The 23,307-nt window shown below is 45.1% G+C and overlaps 1 protein-coding gene across 1 annotated transcript in view; it reads left to right on the top strand.

Annotated features, from left to right (window-relative positions):
• Positions 1–22,836, top strand: part of LOC310776550 (uncharacterized protein) — a gene marked incomplete at both ends in the record, with an annotated part of 45,898 nt that extends 23,062 nt beyond the window's left edge. Inside the window, 4 exons of the mRNA XM_083636730.1 lie at positions 13,928–14,722; positions 14,864–15,091; positions 15,517–15,640; positions 21,923–22,836. Coding sequence (XP_083492856.1) covers positions 13,928–14,722; positions 14,864–15,091; positions 15,517–15,640; positions 21,923–22,836 — 2,061 coding nt within the window. The remainder of the gene's footprint in view (positions 1–13,927; positions 14,723–14,863; positions 15,092–15,516; positions 15,641–21,922) is intronic.
• Between the last annotated feature and the right edge of the window lie 471 nt (positions 22,837–23,307).

Raw genomic sequence — 23,307 nt, 5'->3', positions numbered from 1 at the left:
GCTATGAATGGACACCACATCCTGGATGGTGCTATAGGGCTGTCCATCCCCAAGGCCCATGTCACAGGCATGAGAGAGTTCATTTTGGATGTAAAGTCACTCAATTCATCTAGTAATGAATTGTTCACAGAATTCTGGGAGACAATGTTTGATTGTAGGTTCAAGCAGACGAAGGGCTCAGAAGGGAATCAGAGATACTGTACAGGGTCTGAAGATGTGTCTGGGCAGCAAACAATTTTCACTGATATGTCATACATGCCCTTCTTTAACGCTGTCTATAAAGCAGTGTATGCTGTGGCTCATGCACTACATAATGTTCTTGGCTGTAAAGAAATATGTGGTAGTAAGATACAGCCAGATCCATTCACGGTGAGTTGAACACTGAAGGCTGAATGATAGTTCAACATGAACAGATTCTTTTTGCTTTTTTAATTTTTAACTGTATGTTTTGTTGTTGCATGTCCATCATTCTGCAGAGCTAATACAAGGTGCCAGTGGTTTACATTTAATGGAAGAAGTAATTAAAGTAATATCTATCTGCTTAGATTTTGCAGCACATAAAAAAGGTTCAGTTCAAGACAAAGGAGGGGGAGGGCGTTTACTTTGATGAGAATGGAGACCCAGCAGCAAAGTATGAAATCATAAACTGGCAGCCGAACGAAAATGGCAGTGTGGAGTTTGTCCCCGTTGGTCTTTATGACACATCTTTACCTGCAGAAAAACAGCTGATTCTGCACACTAAGTCCTTAATTTGGGCACAGAACTCAGAACAGGTTAATACCATATTATCATGGATTGTTAACTTGTGGGAGTATTATCGTAATGTCGATTTAATCAGCATTCCAAATGGTGACTTGTAGGACAACAGCATATCAAAGTGTATCTCATACTGCTTTTTTGTTCATGCAGGTGCCTGTGTCAGTGTGCAGTGAGAGCTGTCCCCCAGGAACCCGTAAGGTCCTTCAGAAAGGAAAGCCGGTCTGCTGCTATGACTGTATACCATGTGCAGAGGGAGAAATCAGCAACACCACAGGTACAGTACCTAAGTATTATTTAATGGATCAGAGACGCCTGTAAATTCAATATCAGCAATCAAATAAATAAAGACGTGCGGGCTGTCTTTTTACCCATAATTTCATTAATTCCATAATCTTTTACTGTTGTTCCCACTGTCAGAGATTCTCTGTTGATAGTAAGTTCTCTTATTTACTCTGTTCATTTTACTCACCTCGTTTCTTAACGTACAGTAAAGTTTTCTGTCATTAGGAGAACCAGAAAGAACAGCAACCTTTTTAGCCTCGTTCCTTTGAGACATCACGTTCTTCCATGAGATGTCTATCCATAGCGCACATTTGGCTTTAACTGTGAATTTCTTTAATTTAATGGATCAGACTATAACGCCTGTAAATTCAATATCAGCAATCAAATAAATATTCAAATATAATACCAGTATTTATTATGTTTATATACATAACAGTACAATTCATAGTAAAAATGGAGTTCATCATCAGTGCATTTGAATATCAAATGTGGGAGTACTGTGAAATCGTGTTCTGATTTATAGAAAATGGTAGCATGTGATTATACTATAAACAACATGTACATGTACATTAGTTGTAGATAGTCTGACTCACTGGAAGCAGGCAGTATAAGCTGGAAGTATAAGCTCTGCCATTGGCACCGACCATTTCAGTCGGAGTGAAGGGAAATCCTTTTCCGCTCCCTGCATCTGTGCTCTCAAATGCTCCCACCATTGTGAAACCACAACAACGCTAGGTAATCGAGCTAGCAACCTACACGCTGAAAATGGCAATTTTTTACAAAGGAATGAAAAACGTGTCATTTTGGATACGGAAGTGAACAGCTGATCTGCTTGAGGGCGGCAGTTCCAAGTACAGATTGTTTATTTTTATTTTTTCTGTATGCCCACAGAGAGCCTTAACAAGCATTAAGAATGAGCCATACTCATTGTATCCCATGCGGTTTCACCGGTTTGTATCCCATGTGGGGGCGGAGTTTCTGCAGGCGAACATGAGTTAAACACTGTCCTCTCTCCACCCTCTCCCACCACCCACATCCCCCAGCCACCCCTCGAAACCTGACTCTCTACGACCTTCCCATCCCTAGCTAAGGTCCCTTTTCCCTAACCGCACCGCCTTCCCTCACCACACACCCTCCCAACAACCACATCCCGTTAGCCACTCCACCTACCCACCCCTCGATTCCTGACTCTATGAGCTTCCTATCTCATGTTATGGCCGCTCTTCCCTAGTCCCACCCTCTTTCCTGACCACACCCCCTTCCACAGTCCGCGTCCCCCCTAGCCACTCCCCCTACCCACCCATCGAACCACGACTCTCAACAACCTCTCTATACATCGCTACGACCCCTATTCCCTAGCCCACCTCCTTCAGTTTATAAGTGAATGACTGACTGACTGAGTGAGTGAGTGTTCTGACCCCGGCCTGGCCTGCTGCCACTGCCGTGGGAAGGGAGATACTCACAGGCCCGCTCCAACCCATTACGCAGAGTACGCAGACTGCGTAGGGCATCACGTGACTGAGGGCACCAAAAAAAAAAAAAAAACATTTTTTTTTTTTTGGTGCCCTCAGTCAGGCCACTCACTGAACAGCAGGCCAGGCGCCGCCTACTGGTTTACTAGTGGTTTTATTACTTTATTCAGGGTGCATCTCATTGTAAAATTGGACTCGGCCCAAATTGGGCTTCAAACGGCCCAAATTGGGCTTCAAGCGGCCCAAATCTGGCTTCAACCGGCCCAAATCTGGCTTCAACTGGCCCAAATCGGGCTTCAGACGGTCCAAATCTGGCTTCAAACAGCCCAAATCTGGCTTCAAACGGCCCAAATTGGGCTTCAAACAGCCCAAATTTTTCGCCGCCGCCCTTCGGACGCCGGCACGCACGTCGGCCTGTATCGGCCTGGCCTGCTTGGTATCTAATGCCCGGCCTGAATTATGATCCCAGTCCGCCCCTGCTTGCATGTACAGTTTAACAATCACTTGTTTGCTGACATGTACAGTAATTCTAACAATTGTTTGTTTCCCACATGTAATGAAATGTGAGATACACTAGTATCGTTCATAATTAATGATTTTGCAGTCTTTCGTTTGACAGTTATTGAAAGTTTTACGGGGGGGGGGGGGCACCACCGAACAATTACGCTTAGGGCACCCAAATGGCCAGGATCGGCCCTGGATACTCAGGAAATCTAATATCTGTTTTGATTTTAACTTGTAGATTCCATCACCTGTGTGCGATGTCATCCTGAATTCTGGTCAAACGAGAAAAGAGATGACTGTGAAAAGAAGGACACAGAGTTTCTATCGTATGAAGAGGTTATGGGGGCACTGCTCACGGCGGCATCCCTGTTAGGAACTTGCATGACTGCTATGGTGGCTTTCATTTTCTTCAGATACAGGAACACCCCCATAGTCAAGGCCAACAACTCTGAGCTGAGCTTCCTCCTGCTCTTCTCCCTGGCTCTGTGTTTCCTGTGTTCTCTGACCTTCATGGGCCGGCCCTCTGAGTGGTCCTGCATGCTGCGACACACAGCGTTTGGGATCACCTTTGTCCTCTGCATGTCTTGTGTTCTGGGGAAAACTATAGTGGTGTTATTGGCCTTCAGGGCTACACTTCCAGGGAGTAATATCATGAAATGGTTCGGCCCTGCTCAGCAGAGACTCAGTGTTCTGGCTTTCACTCTCATTCAGGTCCTGATTTGTATACTTTGGCTAACTATCTCTCCTCCTTTCCCTTTCAAGAACTTTAAACACTTTAAAGACAAAATCATCTTAGAATGTGCATTAGGCTCAGCTGTGGGCTTCTGGGCTGTGTTGGGGTATATAGGAGTGCTGGCTATGTTATGTTTCTTTCTAGCTTTTTTGGCTCGGAAACTGCCTGATAATTTCAATGAAGCCAAATTTATCACCTTCAGCATGCTGATATTCTGTGCGGTCTGGATCACCTTTATCCCTGCATATGTCAGCTCTCCAGGGAAGTTCAGTGTTGCTGTGGAGATATTTGCAATTCTGGCCTCCAGTTTTGCACTGCTAATCTGTATCTTTATTCCAAAATGTTACATAATCATATTGAAGCCAGGAAAGAATACAAAAAAGAACATGATGGGTAAAATACCATCAAAATCATCATGACTGAATATAGGCTAATAGGCATAGTAGAATGACTAGAACTTGTTTCAATAAAAGCATATTGTATTCATGAATAAAATGTGGTACTATTATAATTAACTGTGGTTGCTGTCATTGACATTAATCCAAATCATTGATACAGTACAGTATGTGTTTTTGAGGTTAATTCTTCACACAGACTGGCAAACTTGCTCTTGTAAACCCAATGCCTTTCTTTTTCTCATTCTTCTTCTTCTTCTTCTTCTTCTTCATTTTACTGAAGAACAAATGATTTATCTTACACTTAAATCAGAATGTCGGCCATTGAGACATTACTACATTTCTTCAGTCACAAGTTCATTCTCAAATTGAAGTTTCTTTTGGAGATTAAATTATTGTATTTATTGTATTGTACTATATATACAGTATATGACAAAAACAACTCTGGTCAGGTGTCCTGTTGTCTCCTGAGGCTTTGAGAGTTCAAACCCCCTTGTTTTTGAAGGTAAGATGATTGCCTTGAGCTGTAGAGCTGGTTCTGGCCTGCAGAGCAGCACACAGCTATGCCATTGCTGATGCTGCTCCTTTTGGTCCTGCTAGTGGGGAGGGGAGACTGCGTGTGCCAGCTACAAAGGCAGGCTTCTTACCTAACCGTAACGTGTAGAGTGAACATATGGGGCTCTATTTTCCCACAGGCCTTAGGCGCAGAAACTGGCCTTAAACGCAAAAAAACGCACCTTGCGCCTGCCTCGGGAAGATAGCAACATGGTTTTAGGCCATGAAATGCGCTGTATGCCAAACAGGTGTGGCACAGTGCCAGAATAGGCCTGAATGGGGGTTTCGGCCTTAAATACTGGCATAACGATATCTTCCCCCCTGGCGTTAATTTAGCGCTTTGCGCTTTTGAAAACCAGGCCTCATTCAGTGCGCCGCGGATATTCCACGCTCAGCTTCTGCTCTGCTGATCTCAGTTTGTCCCCCTCTCTCTCTCTCTCACTCCCTCGCTCAGACAGGCACAAGTCCGATAGAAAAAACAAGTTGTTATACCGTACATAGTATAACAACATGACAGTTTTTTATAACATGACAGTTTTGAGCCCGTGACATTCAGAGGCTGTTGCATCATCCTACCTGTGCAGTGGGGGAGAAGAAAAGGCGAGAGAAAACGAGATCATTCTGCCCAAACAAATGTTCACTGCCTGGCTTCCCTCCCAAAGCCACAAATGTGAAATCTCCCAGCATGCATTGGGCTAATACATTTCGATAATAAATAGCAACCAAATGAGCCGAAATAGATAGAAAGGTATATCTAAATAATGTGTAATGTTAACACAACCTGCAATTGTAGAACATTTCAATATTGGACCAAATAAAACATCGAAATCAAAACACAACCCTATGTGAAACATAGCGGTTCTACTGTCATGTCCTACTGTGATGTCCGCTCCAATAAATTGGCCTTACTTCACATTTAGTTTTACAATAAAAACACATTTATGCAATGACTTTACATAATGTAGGCTATTCACCTATTTACCTATTCGTCTATGTTCAGACCTTACAGTGGGCCAAATTCTTCCGGGTCCTTTTAACACTTCCGGCGGTCACTGCGCAAAATAAGAGAGTTGTTTTTGGAGCGGACAGTGAAGGGGTAAAATAAAGAATGTAGCCTACTACTTTGAGCCGGTACACAGCAAGCAAGCGAGTATCCACTGTTAGCCAAGTCAGATAACGTTATCGTCGACAATGACGAGCATTTTCTTGTAAAACATACCTGGACTCCAACAAAGAAAGCTTCAGATAGCTAGTTGTCTCTCCTCCGAGGCAGCGCGAGCCACTAACGTCAATAAGACCCGCAGACGTTAACATGGCGTTGCATTCTTAGACATTGCCGTTTGCTTTTATTTGGTATGTTACATACAATTGGCTAAATTATTAGTTAATTCAGAGTTAGATGATATTGGAGCAGCGCAGCCATTTTTTATTTTATTTTATTATTATTTTTAGCCGGAAGTTTTGATACGGCCATACAACCGGGTCAAATGGGCGTGGCTACATAAGGTGAATATTTATGTGCATCATCCTACCTGTGCAGCAGGGGAGAAGAAAAGGTAGCAAAACGATATCATTCTGGACAAACTTTCACCAATCTAATCTCATCATGTCATAGGCTATATTTTTCTAGCTGATGCGTTTAGAACATTCTTTTCACTTTGATCTTGCTATAGTGTTTACATGCTTGCAGTATTTAAACTGCAGTTAGATTGGTTTGAGAAGCATAATAATATGGAATAATAGCCTATATATGGAGACAGACAGAGGGGATAAAAGGGAGGGGGGGGAGATCAGAGCCCTCGGCTTTTCTGAAGCCGGACTGGATCGCTCCGTGGAATTGGAGCTTAAAAGTGAAGCTTGTGATTCGTTTACTGCACTTCCCCAATGAGCAGATTGTGCACAATTTTATGCTTAAAAGGCGTGGTTATAATGCTTAAGGCCACCTGTTGCGCCGACACCAAAATATCGAGTGCGCTGGTCCACACCCACTAATCTGGGCTGCGCCTGGCCCATATAGGGCTCTATTTCCCCACAGGCCTTAGGCGTAGAAACTGGTGTTAAACGCAAAAAAAAACGCACCTAGCGCCTGCCTCGGGAAAATAGCATCATGGTTTTAGGCCCCGAAATCCGCTTTACGCCGAAGAGGCGTGGCGCAGTGCCAGAATAGGCCAGAATGGGCGTTTCGGCCTTAAATACCGGCCTAATGATATCTTCCCCCCTGGCGTTAATTTAGCGCTTTGCGCTTTTGAAAACCAGGCCTTATTCGGTGCGCCGCGGATATTCCTCTGCGTATTACGCACAGGTCTCCTCTGCCGATCTCACACTCTCTCCCCCTCTCTCTCCCTCTCTCACTCCCTCTCTCTCGCACTCAGACAGGCACAAAGACCGATGAAAAAGAAGTTGTTATAACGTACGTAGTATAACAACATGCCAGTTTTTTATAACATGACAGTTTTGAGCCCCTGACATTCAGAGGCTGTTGCATCATCCTACCTGTGCAGTGGGGGAGAAGAAATTCTGCCCAAACAAATGTTCACTGCCTGGCTTCCCTACCAAAGCCACAAATGTGAAATCTCCCAGCATGCATTGGGCTAATACATTTCGATAATAAATAGCAACCAAATGAGCCTAAATAGATAGAAAGGTAGATAGAAATAATGTGTAATGTTAACACAACATTGTAGAACATTTCAATATTGGACAAAATAAAATCTCGAAATGAAAACACAACCCTATGTGAAACATATATGTCATCCTGGTGCTATATATATCCCTCGCAGATTATATCCCTCGCAGATTTAACGTAATTTAGGAGATGATTGACAGCCGTAACACGGTTCTACTGTGACTACCTACTGTGATGTCACTCCAATAAGACGACTTACTTCACATTTTCTTTTACAATAAAAACACATTTATGCAATGACTTTACATAATGTAGGCTATATTTATGTGCATCATCCTACCTGTGCAGCAGGGGAGAGAAAACAATATCATTCTGGACAAACTTTCACCAATCTAATCTCATCATGACATCTCATCATTGTGAGCTTCAAAAGGCCTCCTTCTGAAGCTCACAAAAGCACTCCCTGTCTGGGCAACAAAAACCATCAAAACTCTGCTCACCAACCGGAGATTCAGAGTCCACCTGGGACAGAACAAGAGCGCATGGAGAACACAGAAGAATGGGCTCCCGCAGGGGTCAGTTCTAACTCCAACTCTGTTTAACCTATACACTAGCGACCTACCCATCACCAAATCCCGCAAATTCATCTATGCAGATTACATCTGTCTGGCTTTCCAAGCACCAGACTTTGGTTCACTGGAACACACGCTCAATGAAGACCTCACCAAACTGGACCATTACTGCAGAACCTGGCGCCTAAAACCAAGCCCAGCAAAAACTGTTTCCAGTGTGTTCCACCAATGCAGAAGCTGCTAGAGAACTGAACATCCACCTGAGCGGACTTAAGCTGAGGCACGCCCCCACCCCAACTTACCTTGGAGTGACCTTTGATAGGACCCTATCCTTCAAGGAACACCTGAAAGGAACGGCAGCCAAGGTGAAGTCCAGGAACAACCTGCTCTGCAAGCTTGCTGGCTCAAAGTACAGCCCCCACACTGCGTACCTCAGCACTGGCCCTAGCATACTCATCTGCAGAATATTGTGCCCCCGTCTGGTCCAGGTCATCCCACACACACCACGTGGACACGCAACTCAACACAACCATGAGAATCATCACCGGGACAATCCGCTCAACACCACTCCCCTGGCTCCCTGTCCTATCCAACATAGCCCCTCCACATATCCGGCGAGAAGCCTTCACTCAAAGGATGCTCCAAAAGGCCAAAGACTCCCCCCACCTACCAATCCACACAGACATCTTCAACCCACCCACTGCTCGTCTTCCATCTAGACGACCAATCTGGAAGAACCCTCCACCAGCTGACTTCACCACCAAATCAGCTTGGAAAAAGGAATGGGAGTCCAAGGACGTCCCAAACAAACACCTGGTGTCAGACCCCACTCTACCGGTCCCTGGCACCAACCTCCCAAGGAGGCAGTGGTCAACCCTCAATAGATTCAGGACTGGACATGGCCCCTGCTTGGCCAGCCTTCACAAGTGGGGCAGCTGCCCAAGCCCACTGTGTGCTTGTGGAGAGCAGCAGACAATGCAACACATCATCGAAGCTTGCCCTCTACAAAGACTTGAAGGAGGACACCTCCATACAGCAGATCAGGAGGAAACTGCTTGGCTTAAGGACCTTGCATTCGCTAAATAAAAATGACATAGGGATAGGCTATATTTTTCTAGCCGATGCGTTTAGAACATTCTTTTCACTTTGATCTTGCTATAGTGTAGCGTATTTACATGCTTGCAGTATTTAAACTGCAGTTAGATTGGTTTGAGAAGCATAATAATATGGAATAATATAGAGACAGACGGGGATGAAAGGGAGGGGGGGAGCTGTGCAGCGTTAGGCTTTTCTGACCGGACTGGATCGCTCCGTGGAATTGGAGCTTAAAAGGGAAGCTTGTGATTCGTTTACTGCACTTCTCCAATGAGCAGATTGTGCATAATTTTACGCTTAAAAGGCGTGGTTATAATGCTTAAGGCTGCGTGTAGCGCCGATACCAAAATATCGAGTGCGCTGGTCCACGCCCACTAATCTGCGTCTGGCGTTGGCCGCAGTTCATAGGCCGATGCAACGATAGAGCCCATACGCACTATGTCCACTCTACACTTCACATTGCTGTTGTTGATTCATACTGTTGCAGTCCTGACTCCTGACTGCATGACGACATTCCCCAAAATACCAAATAGTGTAAACATCATGGACGTTTTCCATGTCAACTCCAACATTTATAGATAGCTATTTCGTCATACATTGCTACATTCGGTTTAAATTTGATCACCTGTCTCCAAAGCAGGCACCTGATGTATCCATTAAGGTCAAATACAGCATCAGATTCGACCTCATCATTGTGGATTTATTTTAATGCCTGAATCAAGAATATCCATGACTTGTAGTTAGAGATGGGTATCGTTTGGATTTTATCGATACGGATAGCGATACCGGTACTGCTTATTGAAAGCGGTACCGGTACTGCTTATCGATACCGATACTTATCGATACTCTTATCGATACTACTCTCCATAATGTCATGGTGACCCCCTTTTTCTGATTCTATTAATACAGCTCACCTGTGTGAGCTCATCAAACAGCAACGCTGCAACCTGTGCCTCAATAGTTGCAATGTGATAATAAAGTTCAACTAACTATAACAATCACTACATAACAACAAAAGAGAGTCAAAATAAACAAATACAAATTTATAAATACAATAATCACTATGACAATGTACAGACAGACAACAGACACAAAAAACTCTCTCTCTCTCTCTCTCTCTCTCTCTCTCTCGCGCGCGCGTGCACACACACACACACACACACACACACACACACACACACACACACACACACACACAAATTAATTAATGAAAACACGACTACAAACACTGTTAATATATTAACAGTAATGTGTGAATGCATTACCAAATACAATCAGGTATAAATAGGCATAGGTAGGACTTATTTTAATGCCCGAATCAGGAACAGCTACCTGTATAGACTATGGGCCCTATCTTTCCCCCTGGCCTTAAAATAGCGTTTAAGGCCGGGCGCAGCGCAAATTGTGGGCGTGGTCAAGCGCAATCCATATTTTCCCCTCGGTGCTAAACCCATCTGTTAACCACTTAACCACGCCTTTTAAGCGTAGAATTATTCACAACATGCTCATTGGAGAACTGCTGTAAATGAATCACAATCTTCCCTTTTAAGCTCCAATTCCACGGAGTGATCCAGTCCGGTCAGAAAAGCCGGCCGAAGCGCTCTGAGCTCCCCCCCCCGGTCTTTCATCCCCCGTCTGTCTCCATATATATTATTCCATATTATTATGCTCCTCAAACAAAACTCACTGCAGTTTAAATACAGCAAGCATGTAAATACGCTAGCAGATCAAAGTGAAAAGAATGTTCTAAACGCATCGGCTAGAAAAATATAGCCTATCCCTTGATGTCATGATGAGATTAGATTGGTGAAAGTTTGGGCAGAATGATATTGTTTTCTCTCGCTACCTTTTCTTCTCCCCCACTGCACAGGTAGGATGATGCAACGGCCTCTGAATGACAGGGGCTCAAAACTACCATATAACAACTTTTTTCCCATTGGTCTTTGTGCCTGCGTAGTGTCTACATAGGCTATAAATTAGTGGCCTTTTCCCCCAAATAGTGATGGTTCTGTTATTCTGTGCTGTAGCCTACATTTCAGATCTGATGCTTGCAGTGGGCTATAGGGGCAGAAATTGACACGCGAGAGAGAGGGAGAGAGGGAGTGAGAGTGAGAGGGGGGGGAGAGTGAGTGCATCCCCGGGGCCGGCGCGCTGAATCTGCATCTTTCCTGTATCTCCGCTGCGTAATTACGCACGCAGTACCAACCAATTTAGTCCGTCATCTTCCCCTTGGCGCACATAAAGAAACATGCTTCCGTCACTGTCTGCTTCATGGCGAGAGAGACTTCAGCTGTATGCTACTCATGATAAAACCAGACATCGAATTTTCAACAGTTAACTATATCCCCGGTGCACTGAATAAGGCCTGGCTTTTAAAAGCGCTAAGCACTAAATTAACGACAGGGGGGAAGATAGCATTAGGCCGGTATTTAAGGCCGAAACGCCCATTCTGGCCTATTCTGGCACTGCGTCACGCCTCTTCGGCGTAAAGCGCATTTCGGGGCCTAAAAACATGATGCTATCGATGCTATATGAGTCAGCCGCAAAGCGTGTTTTTTGCGTTTAACGCCAGTTTAGCGCCTAAGGCCAGGGGAAAGATAGGGCCCTATATCTACAGTACAGGTTAAATATATTTTGCAAGACTGAATGTTATGGAATACAGTTGTGGGGCATTTCAGTTAACCCATTTAAAATATAATTTTGTAGGCTTTACCGATCCTTCATCCCCCATTATTTTTTCTAATTCAAATCAGACGTTCAACTATCGAATGCAAAAACACCACAATTGTATGTGACTGAATACGCTATTACTCATACAACCAACACTGGATTGATTGATTGATTGATATAGAAGACAACATCCAAGAGATGACATGTAAGTGTGAACACTTATTTCCAACACGGTAAATGGTAAATGGCCTGCATTTATATAGCGCTTTTATACAAAATACAGGGTGCTGTCACACCATCAGGAGCAATTTGGGGTTCAGTATCTTGCCCAAGGACACTTCGACATGCAGACTGGAGGAGATGGGAATCGAACCACCGATCTCTTTTATCCAAAGCGTTTAGAGGACAACCCACTCTACCTCCTGAGCTACAGCCGCCCCGGTCTTATAAAAACAGGACATACAGTAACATAAAACAACATATAAACAATATAGAACAATCAAGAATAAAAAGAACAAGAGATACAAACCAACACAAATTCAAAAACCATTTCCCCGAAAGGCAGCATTACTCTAGCTTACTCAGCAAGACTTTTTTTCAGAAGGTTCAAGGTTAAAACCATTCAGAAATTGGCAGACTTAATTTCATTAGGGATCTTGTTCCACTACCCCCCCCCCCCCCGCCCGCCCCGAATAGAGGAATGTGCAACTTTTCTCATCATTTTAGGAATTTCCAGTTTTGCATCTCCCTCCCTCCTCTGTCCCATCCCCCCCCCCCCCATGGAGCCATGAAGCATCGCTGTTCCATTACTATTTGTCATGCTTCAATATATAAATACTGATGCAAGCTCTGCCCTGGTCCTGTTAGGGTGCATCTGCTGCTGCCCTGCAGTTTGTCTCTTAATGTCCACCCACGTAGAGCAGGGTTGGGCCGTTCTGCAGCTGCTGCTGGTGGCATCTCTCTTTGGGGCTGAGGAGCCAGTGTGTCGGCAGATAGCGGAGCCGGAGGTCCCCCAGCTGTCTAAGAATGGTGACATTATTTTGGGTGGAATCTTTTCTCTCCACAGCACCTGGAAAGGCAGACAGGACACCTTCATGTACAGACCACCAGCACTACAGTGCACAAGGTAAAGCACACTGTAGCAAGGTGTTTGAGATAAAGTAGAAGATCAGAAGAGTTGGGTAGATATACAAAATAGATTGAAAAAAGGTTATTACACTGAGTTGTGAAATAAGAAATGTTTGCCCATATTTTCACTTTTAATTTAATTTAATTTAATTTCAAGGACATACTGGGTATAACACCAACTATTTGTAACTGTCTGGGTCCAGTTTGAATTTCAGAGCTTTTCAGTTTGCTCAGGCTATGCTCTTTGCCATTGAGGAGATTAATAACAGCACAGACTTGCTGCCTGGCATCTTTCTGGGCTACAAGATCTATGATGAATGTCGCTCCATTGCAAGGGGCGTAAGTGTGGCACTGGCCTTGGCTAACGGTAATGAGGATATATCCACAGCCTCCAAGGCACCCTGCACCAGACCAGCCCAAGTGCAGGCCATTGTAGGAGAGAGCTCCTCCTCTCCTGCCATGGCTGTATCTACTGTCATTGGACCTTTTCGTATCCCATTGGTAGGTAGTTTTTTCCCCCTCTCCCCCTCCTTTTTATACACATGTATAATCATGTACTGTAATAGTGCTTGGCCACAGTTTGATCTATTCATTTTGTTTTATTTTCTCAACAATACAGTAATTATGATACTGCAATTTGTCTGACTGCTCACAGTAAAGGCAGTTTTAAAATAATTACTGGTAAAGTGCTCTATGTTTTCCTGTGTACTCTTTGCATCCTCATCTTGGGAATATCTCGCGCTGCACCCCGACTTTGGAACTCCCTCCCCCAGACCGTCCGAGACTCTCCCTCACTCCCCACTTTCAAAACCCGACTCAAAACCTACCTGTTCTCCCAAGCCTACAACCTCCCCTACCCCTGACCACCTCCTCCAAACCATAGCTCCAAACCATCACCCTCCCCCCCCCATCCCCCCCCTCTCCCTCCCTCCTGCTATCTTCCTCCCCTCTGCTTCTCCATACTACCTGCCCTGTTCCCTGTAACTGTTGCCTGTTACTTGTATCTGTTGCCTGTTTTGTTCCCTGTTGCTTGTCTCTTGTTTTCTGTTAAGCGTCTTTGGGTCTGGAAAAGCGCTATATAAAATAAATGAATTATTATTATTATTAATAATATTCCTCTTGTATCTACTCCCTAGATCAGCCACCTTGCCACCTGTGCTTGTCTCAGTGACAAAGTCCGGTACCCATCCTTCCTCAGAACAATACCCAGTGACTTCTACCAGAGCAGAGCTCTGGCCCAGTTGGTCAAGCACTTTGGCTGGACTTGGGTCGGGGCAATTAGGAGCAATAATGATTATGGCAATAAAGGTATGGCCATATTAACAGAGACGGCCCAACAGCTGGGCATCTGTCTAGAGTACTCTGTATCCTTCTTTAGAACAGATCCACCAGAAAAAATACAGGCAATAATTGACATTATTAAAGCTTCCACTTCGCAGGTGATTGTCACTTTCCTCAGCGTCCATGATTTGGCAATACTAATACGTGAAATGGCCCCGCACAACCTGACTGGGTACCAGTGGGTAGGCACTGAGGGCTGGATCGCTGATTCCTACACTGCAACTATGAATGGACACCACATCCTGGATGGTGCTATAGGGGTGTCCATCCCCAAGACCCATGTCACAGGCATGAGAGAGTTCATTTTGGATATAAAGTCACTCAATTCCTCAAGTAATGAATTGTTCACAGAATTCTGGGAGACAATGTTTGATTGTAGGTTCAAGCAGACGAAGGGCTCAGAAGGGAATCAGCGATACTGTACAGGCTCTGAAGATCTGTCTGGGCAGCAAAACAGTTTCACTGATATGTCACTCATGGCCATCTTTAACAATATCTATAAAGGAGTGTATGCTGTGGCTCACGCACTACATAATGTTCTTGGCTGTAAAGAAATATGTGGCAATAAGGTACAGCCAGATCCATTCACGGTGAGTTAAACACTGAAGACTGAATGATAGTTCTTCATTATGTGCTTACTGCATCGTTTAATAATTTGTTGCATGTCCATCATTCTAATACGAGGTGGTTTACATTTAATGGAATAAGTAAAGTAATATGTATCTGCTTAGATTTTGCAGCACATAAAAAAGGTTCAGTTCAAGACAAAGGAGGGGGAGGACGTTTACTTTGATGAGAATGGAGACCCAGCAGCAAAGTATGATATCATAAACTGGCAGCCGAATGAAAATGGCAGTGTGGAGTTTGTCACCATTGGTCTTTATGATGCATCTTTACCTGCAGAAAAACAGCTGAATCTGCACACTAAGTCCTTAATTTGGGCCCAGAACTCAGAACAGGTTCATACCGTATGATCATTCATGTATTGTTAACTTGCGGGATTATTGTATCGTAATCTCGATTGAATCAGAATTCCAAATGGTGACTTGTAGGACAAAGGAAAGCTCGCACACTGCAATGGCTCCAAGTTGAGTGTATTTATTTTACACCGTTAAAAAAGATAACGTTTCGGGCAGCACCCTGAGGAAGGGCAGCACCCTGCCCTTCCTCAGGGTGCTGCCAGAAACGTTACCTTTTTTAACGATGTAAAATAAATACACTCAACTTGGAGCCATTGCAGTGTGCGAGCTTTCCTTTTTCTCTCATCAGTCTCTACCTTGAGCTCTGCACCTGCCCTATTCAGGTTTTGGATGTGCGTGTCTCTACTTTTTCTCAATTGTAGGACAACAACATATCAAAGTGTCTCTTATTTTTGTTCATGCAGGTGCCTGTGTCAGTGTGCAGTGAGAGCTGTCCCCCAGGAACCCGTAAGGTCCTCCAGAAAGGAATGCCGGTCTGCTGCTATGACTGTATACCATGTGCAGAAGGAGAAATCAGCAACACCACAGGTACTCTAGTACTATTTAAGGGATCAGAGTATAATGCCTGTAAATTCAATATCAGCAATCAAATAAATATTCAAATATAATACCAGCATTTATATGTCTATATAGCCTACAGTACAATTCATAGTAAAAATTTAGTTCATCATCAGTGCATTTGAATATCAAATTTGGGAGTACTGCAAAATATTGTTCTGATTTATAGAAAATGTTTGAGTAGCATGTGATTATACTGTAAACAACATGTACATTAGTTGTAGATAGTCTGACTCACTGGAAGCAGGCTGCGAGTATAAGCTCTGCTAATGATGCTGAACATTTCAGTCAGAGCCGCTCCCTGCAAGCTCTGGCATTGGCTCCAACCATTTCAGTCATAGTGAAGCGAAATCCCTCGCTCCCTGCATGTTTGCTCTCAAATGCTCCCACTGCTGTGAAACAACAACAACAACGCTAGCTTGCTTGGGTAGCGTGCTTAGGAGGACATGACAGTGGAGTGCCGACTTTTGTTCAATTCGGACAACGCCACCCACTGGCAACACAAAAAGTGGTGAATCTCGAGAAGAACTGTTCATCTGGTCGACTTAAAACATAACGGCCCCTATCGTTGCATCAGCGTTGTTTCTAGGCCGAGCGCCTGGCGCTGCGCAAATCAGTGGGCGTGGACCAGCGCACTTGATATCTTCGTGTTGGCGCTACACGCAGCCTAAAGCATTACAACCACGCCTTTTAAGCGTAAAATTATGCACCGTCATACTCATTGGATAAGTGCAATAAACGAATCGCACGCTTGCCTTTTAAGCTCCAATTCCAGTGGTCCAGCAAAACCAGACAAAAGCCAAGCGCTCTGCCCCCCCCCCCCCCTCCCTTCATCCAGTCTGTCTGTCTCCATATATAGGCTATTATTCCATATTATTATGCTTCTCAAACCAATCTAACTGCAGTTTAAATACTGCAAGCATGTAAATACGCTACATTCTTTTCACTTTGATCTTGCTATAGTGTAGCGGCTACACTATAGCAAGATCAAAGTGAAAAGAATGTTCTAAAGGCATCAGCTAGAAAAATATAGCCTATCCCTATATGATGAGATTAATAGATTGGTGAAAGTTTGTCCAGAAAGATATCGTTTTCTCTCCCCTGCTAGGATGGTAGGATATGCACATAAATATAGCCTACATTATGTAAAGTCATTGCATAAATGTGTTTTTATTGTAAAACTAAAATGTGAAGTAGAGCCAATTTATTGGAGCGGACATCACAGTAGGACATGACAGAAGCGCGTTACGCTGTCACTTATCTAAATCACATTAAATCGACAAGGGACATATATAGGCCCAGGATGACATATAGGTTTCACATAGGGTGGTGTTTTCATTTCGATGGTTTATTTGGTCCAATATTGAAATGTTCTACAATTGCAGGTTGTGTTACCATTACACATTATTTCGATAGACCTAGATCTATTTCGGCTCATTTGGTTGCTATTTAGTAGCGAAATGGGGCACGGTGGCTCAGTGGGGGGCACGGTGGCTCAGTGGGGGGCACGGTGGCTCAGTGGGGGGCACGGTGGCTCAGTGGGGGCACGGTGGCTCAGTGGTAGAGCTGTCGCCTCGCAGTCAGAAGGTCCTGAGTTCGATTCTCGCCTGGGACACTGTGGGCGCTGTGGTTGTGTTCCCCCCCATATCTTCAGTGCCTACTGCCCAGGTGGGGTATCTCGTCGTAAGGGCCTTTCTGTCTGTGTGGAGTTTGCATGTTCTCCCCGTGCTCCCCCAGGGGGGTTCCTCCGTATATAACCCCCCCCACTAAAAACATGCAGAAGATCAGATCGTCATCGTCATCCGACCAGTGACGACAACATCCGAAGTCGGTCCCCGGGCGCTGTACGAAAAAGCGACCACTGCTCCTGGCCTGCCCCAGGAGGAAAGGACAAAGCCAGGATGGGTTAAATGCAGAGGACAAATTTCACCGGCCACCGTCAGCATGTGTCTGTTGTGTTCCTCCGTGCATGTGTTGTGTGACAATAAAGACGGGCTGCCGTCTGAAAAATCGTTTTTAATCGTTTAATCGTTTTTTATCGTTTAAAATCGTTAAAAAAAAAATCTTTTAAAATGGAGTACCGCATTGCATGCTGGGACATTCACAGGCAGTGAACTTACAACTGCTATTTCCTATGGGACGTGTGTTGTGTCTGTCTGAGCGAGGGAGTCAGAGAGAGACAGTCGTATTGTGCCTGTCAGACTGAGGAGAGAGGGAGAGAGTGACACAGAGAAGGGTGACAGAGGATAGCCAGAGGATAGCCAGAGGGGAGCGTTCCGCGCAACTGGCGCACTGAATAGGCCTGGTTTTCAAAAGCGCTAAGCGCTAAATTTACGCCAGGTGGGAAGATATCATTACGCCGATATTTAAGGCCGACACGCCCAGTCTCGCCCATTCTGGGACTGCGCCACGCCCATTCGGCCTAAAGCGCATTTGGCAGCGTAAAGCCATATTGATATCTTCCCGAGGCAGGCGCAAGGCACGTTTTTTTGCGTTTAAGGCCCGTTTTAGCGCCGAAGGCCTGTGGGAGAATAGGGCCCTATGTGTGCTGACAGAGTGTCGTCCCCAATTTCGGATACGTGCATAGTCGTAGCACCACCTACTGGCAACACAAAAAGCAGTTTATCTCAAGAACTGTCCATCCAATCGACTTTGGGGAGCCCAATTTCAGACGTGCATACTTTTTGAGCAATATGTTAAAGTGCCAATGTTAATTTACATAGGTTGTTAACAAACTACAGTAGCTTAAAGGAAGGCTTTATTGATTTTCAACCTGCTTTGTGTCATTATAATGTTGGTAATAATAATAATATATATAGAATAGATGGGCAGCCTTTACCTTGTCTGCATGTTTTCGTGCGCTGATAGCTCTACAGTTTATTCCAGGGCACTTCTGTGTTATTAATGTCCAGAATGATGCTAAACGCATATCATTCTGGACACGGAAGTGAACAGCTGTTCTGCTGATTGATTGATTGATTTACTTTATTTGGTGATGTCAACAAAACAGGGCACAAATACAAAAACAGCACACATACAATCACCGACGATAAAAACACAATAAAGCCCTAAGGCTTATTTCCATTGCGGTCCTCTGAACATAAAAACATAAGCATAAAAGAGACAGACATAAAACACGGATGGGTATCACCACAAACACTCAGATTAAGATTAGTAACATTATTACTAGTTTGAAAAGTAATAAAGGCACACTTCAATATTATAGAATACATATACATTTGTTGTTATATGTACAGGAATTACCAGCAAGACAATCAACACACCACAACGCAAAAAGGGTGCCATAGCAACCAGAGAGCAGCGGCAGCGCGCCAGCGTTCACTCAACCGGAACAGGGCCAATTTGGTCATGGGAGGGAAAAAGAAAAGGGGGGGGGGGGTGAAGGCGGGTGGGCGGGATGGGGGTGGGAGTTGGCGAGGGTGGAGGGGTGCGTGATTATGTAGAGTCCAAGTGCGTGCGTGTCCATGTATGTGTGCTTATGAGTCCTTGGAGGGTCCATGTGTGTGTGTGTGTGTAAGTCTGGAGCTTCCCTCGGCTGATAACACAGCGGATGCTGTGGAGATAGCCTCGTTCTTTCCCAGTCCAAGAGTCAAACAACAGATGTCCATACGAGGGAGGGGGGGCGGGGTGGGTGTTGAGAGCGCTTGTTGTAGTCGAGACTTCAGGAGAAAGTTTGCTGCTAGTGGCCTTGACGGCCGATAGCAGGTGGGGGGAGGCCAGATTAGATCAAGATGTTTGGGTTTCCGCGGGAGGAGCAGCATTCAACTGCATTCCTCTCTCAAGTCTGTCTGTGGTCCTCAATTTAAACACTTCGGCTCGCAGAGCAGTGATTTTCTCCAGAAAGTAATCAATTTTTGCGATTCAGATCAGAAATTGCAACAGTCCGAGTACTCACTGCCCCGCCCATCTCGTTTATCATGACGTGCAGCCTAGGGTCAATGGCTGCTGTCTTCCCGTAGCCCGCGGCGAAAGTCCCGTCTGGGCAGAGGGGGGGGGAGGTTCCCCGGACCCCGCATTCCTCGTGGAAGATTTTGTCGATTGCGTTGAGAGACCAGCTTAATAATTCCATATTTGTAGTTTCGAAGAGACAAGTGCAAGATTGGCTCCAGATTAGGACAGGTAGCAAGCAGAGGGAGAGGGAGAGGGAGAGGGAGAGAAGGAGAAATGCGACCGCCTCCGTCGAGAGCAAGTGAAGGGAAATCCCTCGCTCCCTGCATGTTTGCTCTCAAATGCTCTCAAATGCTCTCAAATGCTCCCACTGCTTCTCAAGGGCGAAACAGATTGTTTCTTTTGATTTTAGATTCATGCGCACAACCATCGAGAGCCTTAATGAACAATGAGCCATACCAGCTGGCAAGGGCGGAGTTTCTGCAGCCAGACACGTGGATTTCTCGATGGAGAAAACATATACAGAAGTTAAACAACTCATCACAGCCGGAGCCAAAGGGGTAACCAGGGGTTGAACCAATTTAGTTGCGGCCGTCCCCTGCCCCCAGGGAAGAGATTTGCACAAAATAATCGAATCAGTATTCACAAAATAATGTGCAATGTAGCTGTCATCGCAGGGTCATGGCTTCTTTATATACACTAGCGGACCCGTGGGGAGCCCCCTGTGAGTTAAGGTCTCATTATGCTTTCTGCATCAGCGAGGAACGCGAGTGTCCGCACGGAAAAGTGACGTCAAATCAGCAGACTCCGCAAGGCTCCGTGTGGACGGTTTTCGCGTGGCCGTGCACACCCCGAATTTTGTAACTACACGGACGCGGATGCGGACGCGGCTGGGCGGACAAAGTGGAGTTTTCAAGACTCGCGCTCAATTCCGCGAGCAGAAACCCACACAGAGTATAAAAGCTCCACACGTTTCCTCGTCAGGATTCCGTGTCTCTCATTTCCGTGCGGCCGGCCAAAGCGTCAAGTATAATCCAGGCTTTAGGCCCCCCCTGGTCTGGAACATGACATCATCACTGATGACATCATCACTGAATTTATTAGCCTCAGCCAGGAAGAATGACATCACTGATGACATCATCACTGACACTGATGACATCACATCATTAGTGACATCATCACTGACATAAAAAAAATCAGACTCCGTCAGGTCACCCGCACGGGTGCTCTTTACAACCCCTGAAAGCCGTAAAACGGCACAGCCACGGCCGGACAAAATTCTGCTCACTCACACGCACACGGACACTTCTCAATTATCTCAATTATCTCATTATAATAAGATAGCTATCTGGTGGCCATGTAGTCTTACTGAACCGTCTATCTGCTAGAAGAAATTAACACGTGAAAATACTTTTACTTTCCCCCATTTTCTCCCCAATTGTGCTGCCCCGCGGTCACTGTCCCACCCCCTCTGCTGATCTGGAGAGCGCCGTAGACACACACGCTTCCTCCGATACATGTGCAGTTGCCAGCCGCTTCTTTTCACCTGACAGCGGGGAGCTTCACCGGCAGGACGTAGCATGTGGGAGGATCATGCTATTCCCACCAGTTCTCTTCCGCCCCGAATTGACCGACCAGAGGAGCAGAGGCGCTAGTGCAGCGACCAGGACACATACCCTCATTGCGGCTTCCCACCCGCAGACACAAACAATCGTGCCTGTATGGATGCCCAACCAAGCCGGAGGTAACACGGGGGCGTTAACCTGCGAACCCTAACGAGTGACATACCTTGAAGCTCACCCTTATGGCCCCTTTAAGCAATATTTGGGGGTACCTCAACATCACGGCTTATTGTTTTCAAATGGTCCTATACCCCTACCTCTACTCTAAGCCTAAGCCTTACGCATCCCTTGATCCCCAGCTCTTTACGACCTTCCTATCCCTAGCTACAGCCCCTTTTCCACAGCCTTGCTTGACCTCTCTCCAAACCCTCCCACCACACACATCCCCATAGCCACTATTCCTACCCACCGCCGAATCCTCACTCTACACGACCTTTCTAGCCCCCCTCCCACCACCCACATTCCATTAGCCACTCCCCCTACCTACCCGTCGAACCCCGTCTCGACGACCTACCTGCCTCCATACGGCCCCTATTCCCTACCTCGTCTCCACAAAATGTTTATGAGTGAGTGAGTGAGTGAGTGAGTGAGTGAGTGAGTGAGCGAGTGAGTGTCCTGAATTTTGCCATCTTCTGATACAGGCCTGGCCTGCTGCCACCGCTGTGGGAAAATAAGGGTGCTACTCAGGAAATCTAATATCTGTTTTGATTTTAACTTGTAGATTCCATCACCTGTGTGCGATGCCATCCTGAATTCTGGTCAAACGAGAAAAGAGATGACTGTGAAAAGAAGGACACAGAGTTTCTATCATATGAAGAGGTTATGGGGGCACTGCTCACGGCGGCGTCCCTGTTAGGAACTTGGATGACTGCTATGGTGGCTTTTATTTTCTTCAGATACAGGAACACCCCCATAGTCAAGGCCAACAACTCTGAGCTGAGCTTCCTCCTGCTCTTCTCCCTGGCTCTGTGTTTCCTGTGTTCTCTGACCTTCATCGGCCGGCCCTCTGAGTGGTCCTGCATGCTGCGACACACAGCATTTGGGATCACCTTTGTCCTCTGCATGTCTTGTGTTCTGGGGAAAACTATAGTGGTGTTATTGGCCTTCAGGGCTACACTTCCAGGGAGTAATATCATGAAATGGTTCGGCCCTGCTCAGCAGAGACTCAGTGTTCTGGCTTTCACTCTCATTCAGGTCCTGATTTGTATACTTTGGCTAACTATCTCTCCTCCTTTTCCTTTCAAGAACTTTAAACACTTTAAAGACAAAATCATCTTAGAATGTGCATTAGGCTCAGCTGTGGGCTTCTGGGCTGTGTTGGGGTATATAGGAGTGCTGGCTATGTTATGTTTCTTTCTAGCTTTTTTGGCTCGGAAACTGCCTGATAATTTCAATGAAGCCAAATTTATCACCTTCAGCATGCTGATATTCTGTGCGGTCTGGATCACCTTTATCCCTGCGTATGTCAGCTCTCCAGGGAAGTTCAGTGTTGCTGTGGAGATATTTGCAATTCTGGCCTCCAGTTTTGCACTGCTAATCTGTATCTTTATTCCAAAATGTTACATAATCATATTGAAGCCAGAAAAGAATACAAAAAAGAACATGATGGGTAAAATACCATCAAAATCATCATGATGAGTGAATATAGGCTAATAGGCATAGTAGAATGACTAGAACTTGTTTCAATAAAAGCATATTTTGTTCATGAATAAAATGTGGTACTATTATAATTAACTGTGGTTGCTGTCATTGACATTCATCCAAATCATTGATACAGTACAGTATGTGTTTTTGAGCTCAATTCTTCACACAGACTGGCAAACTTGCTCTTGTAAACCCAATGCCTTTCTTTTTATCATTCTTCTTCTTCTACTTCATTTTACTGAAGAACAAATGATCTATCTTACACTTAAATCAGAATGTCGGCCATTGAGACATTACTACATTTCTTCAGTCACAAGTTCATTCTCAAATTGAAGTTTCTTTGGGCCATTAAATGATTGTATTTATTGTATTGTACTATATATAAGGTATATGACAAAAACAACTCTGGTCAGGTGTCCTGTTGTCTCCTGAGGCTTTGAGAGTTCAAACCCCCTTGTTTTT

The sequence above is a fragment of the Poromitra crassiceps genome (assembly GCF_964638095.1).
Source record: "Poromitra crassiceps genome assembly, chromosome: 5".
NCBI classification, from domain to species: Eukaryota; Metazoa; Chordata; class Actinopteri; order Beryciformes; family Melamphaidae; genus Poromitra; species Poromitra crassiceps.
This window is presented reverse-complemented; position numbering and strand designations above follow the sequence as displayed.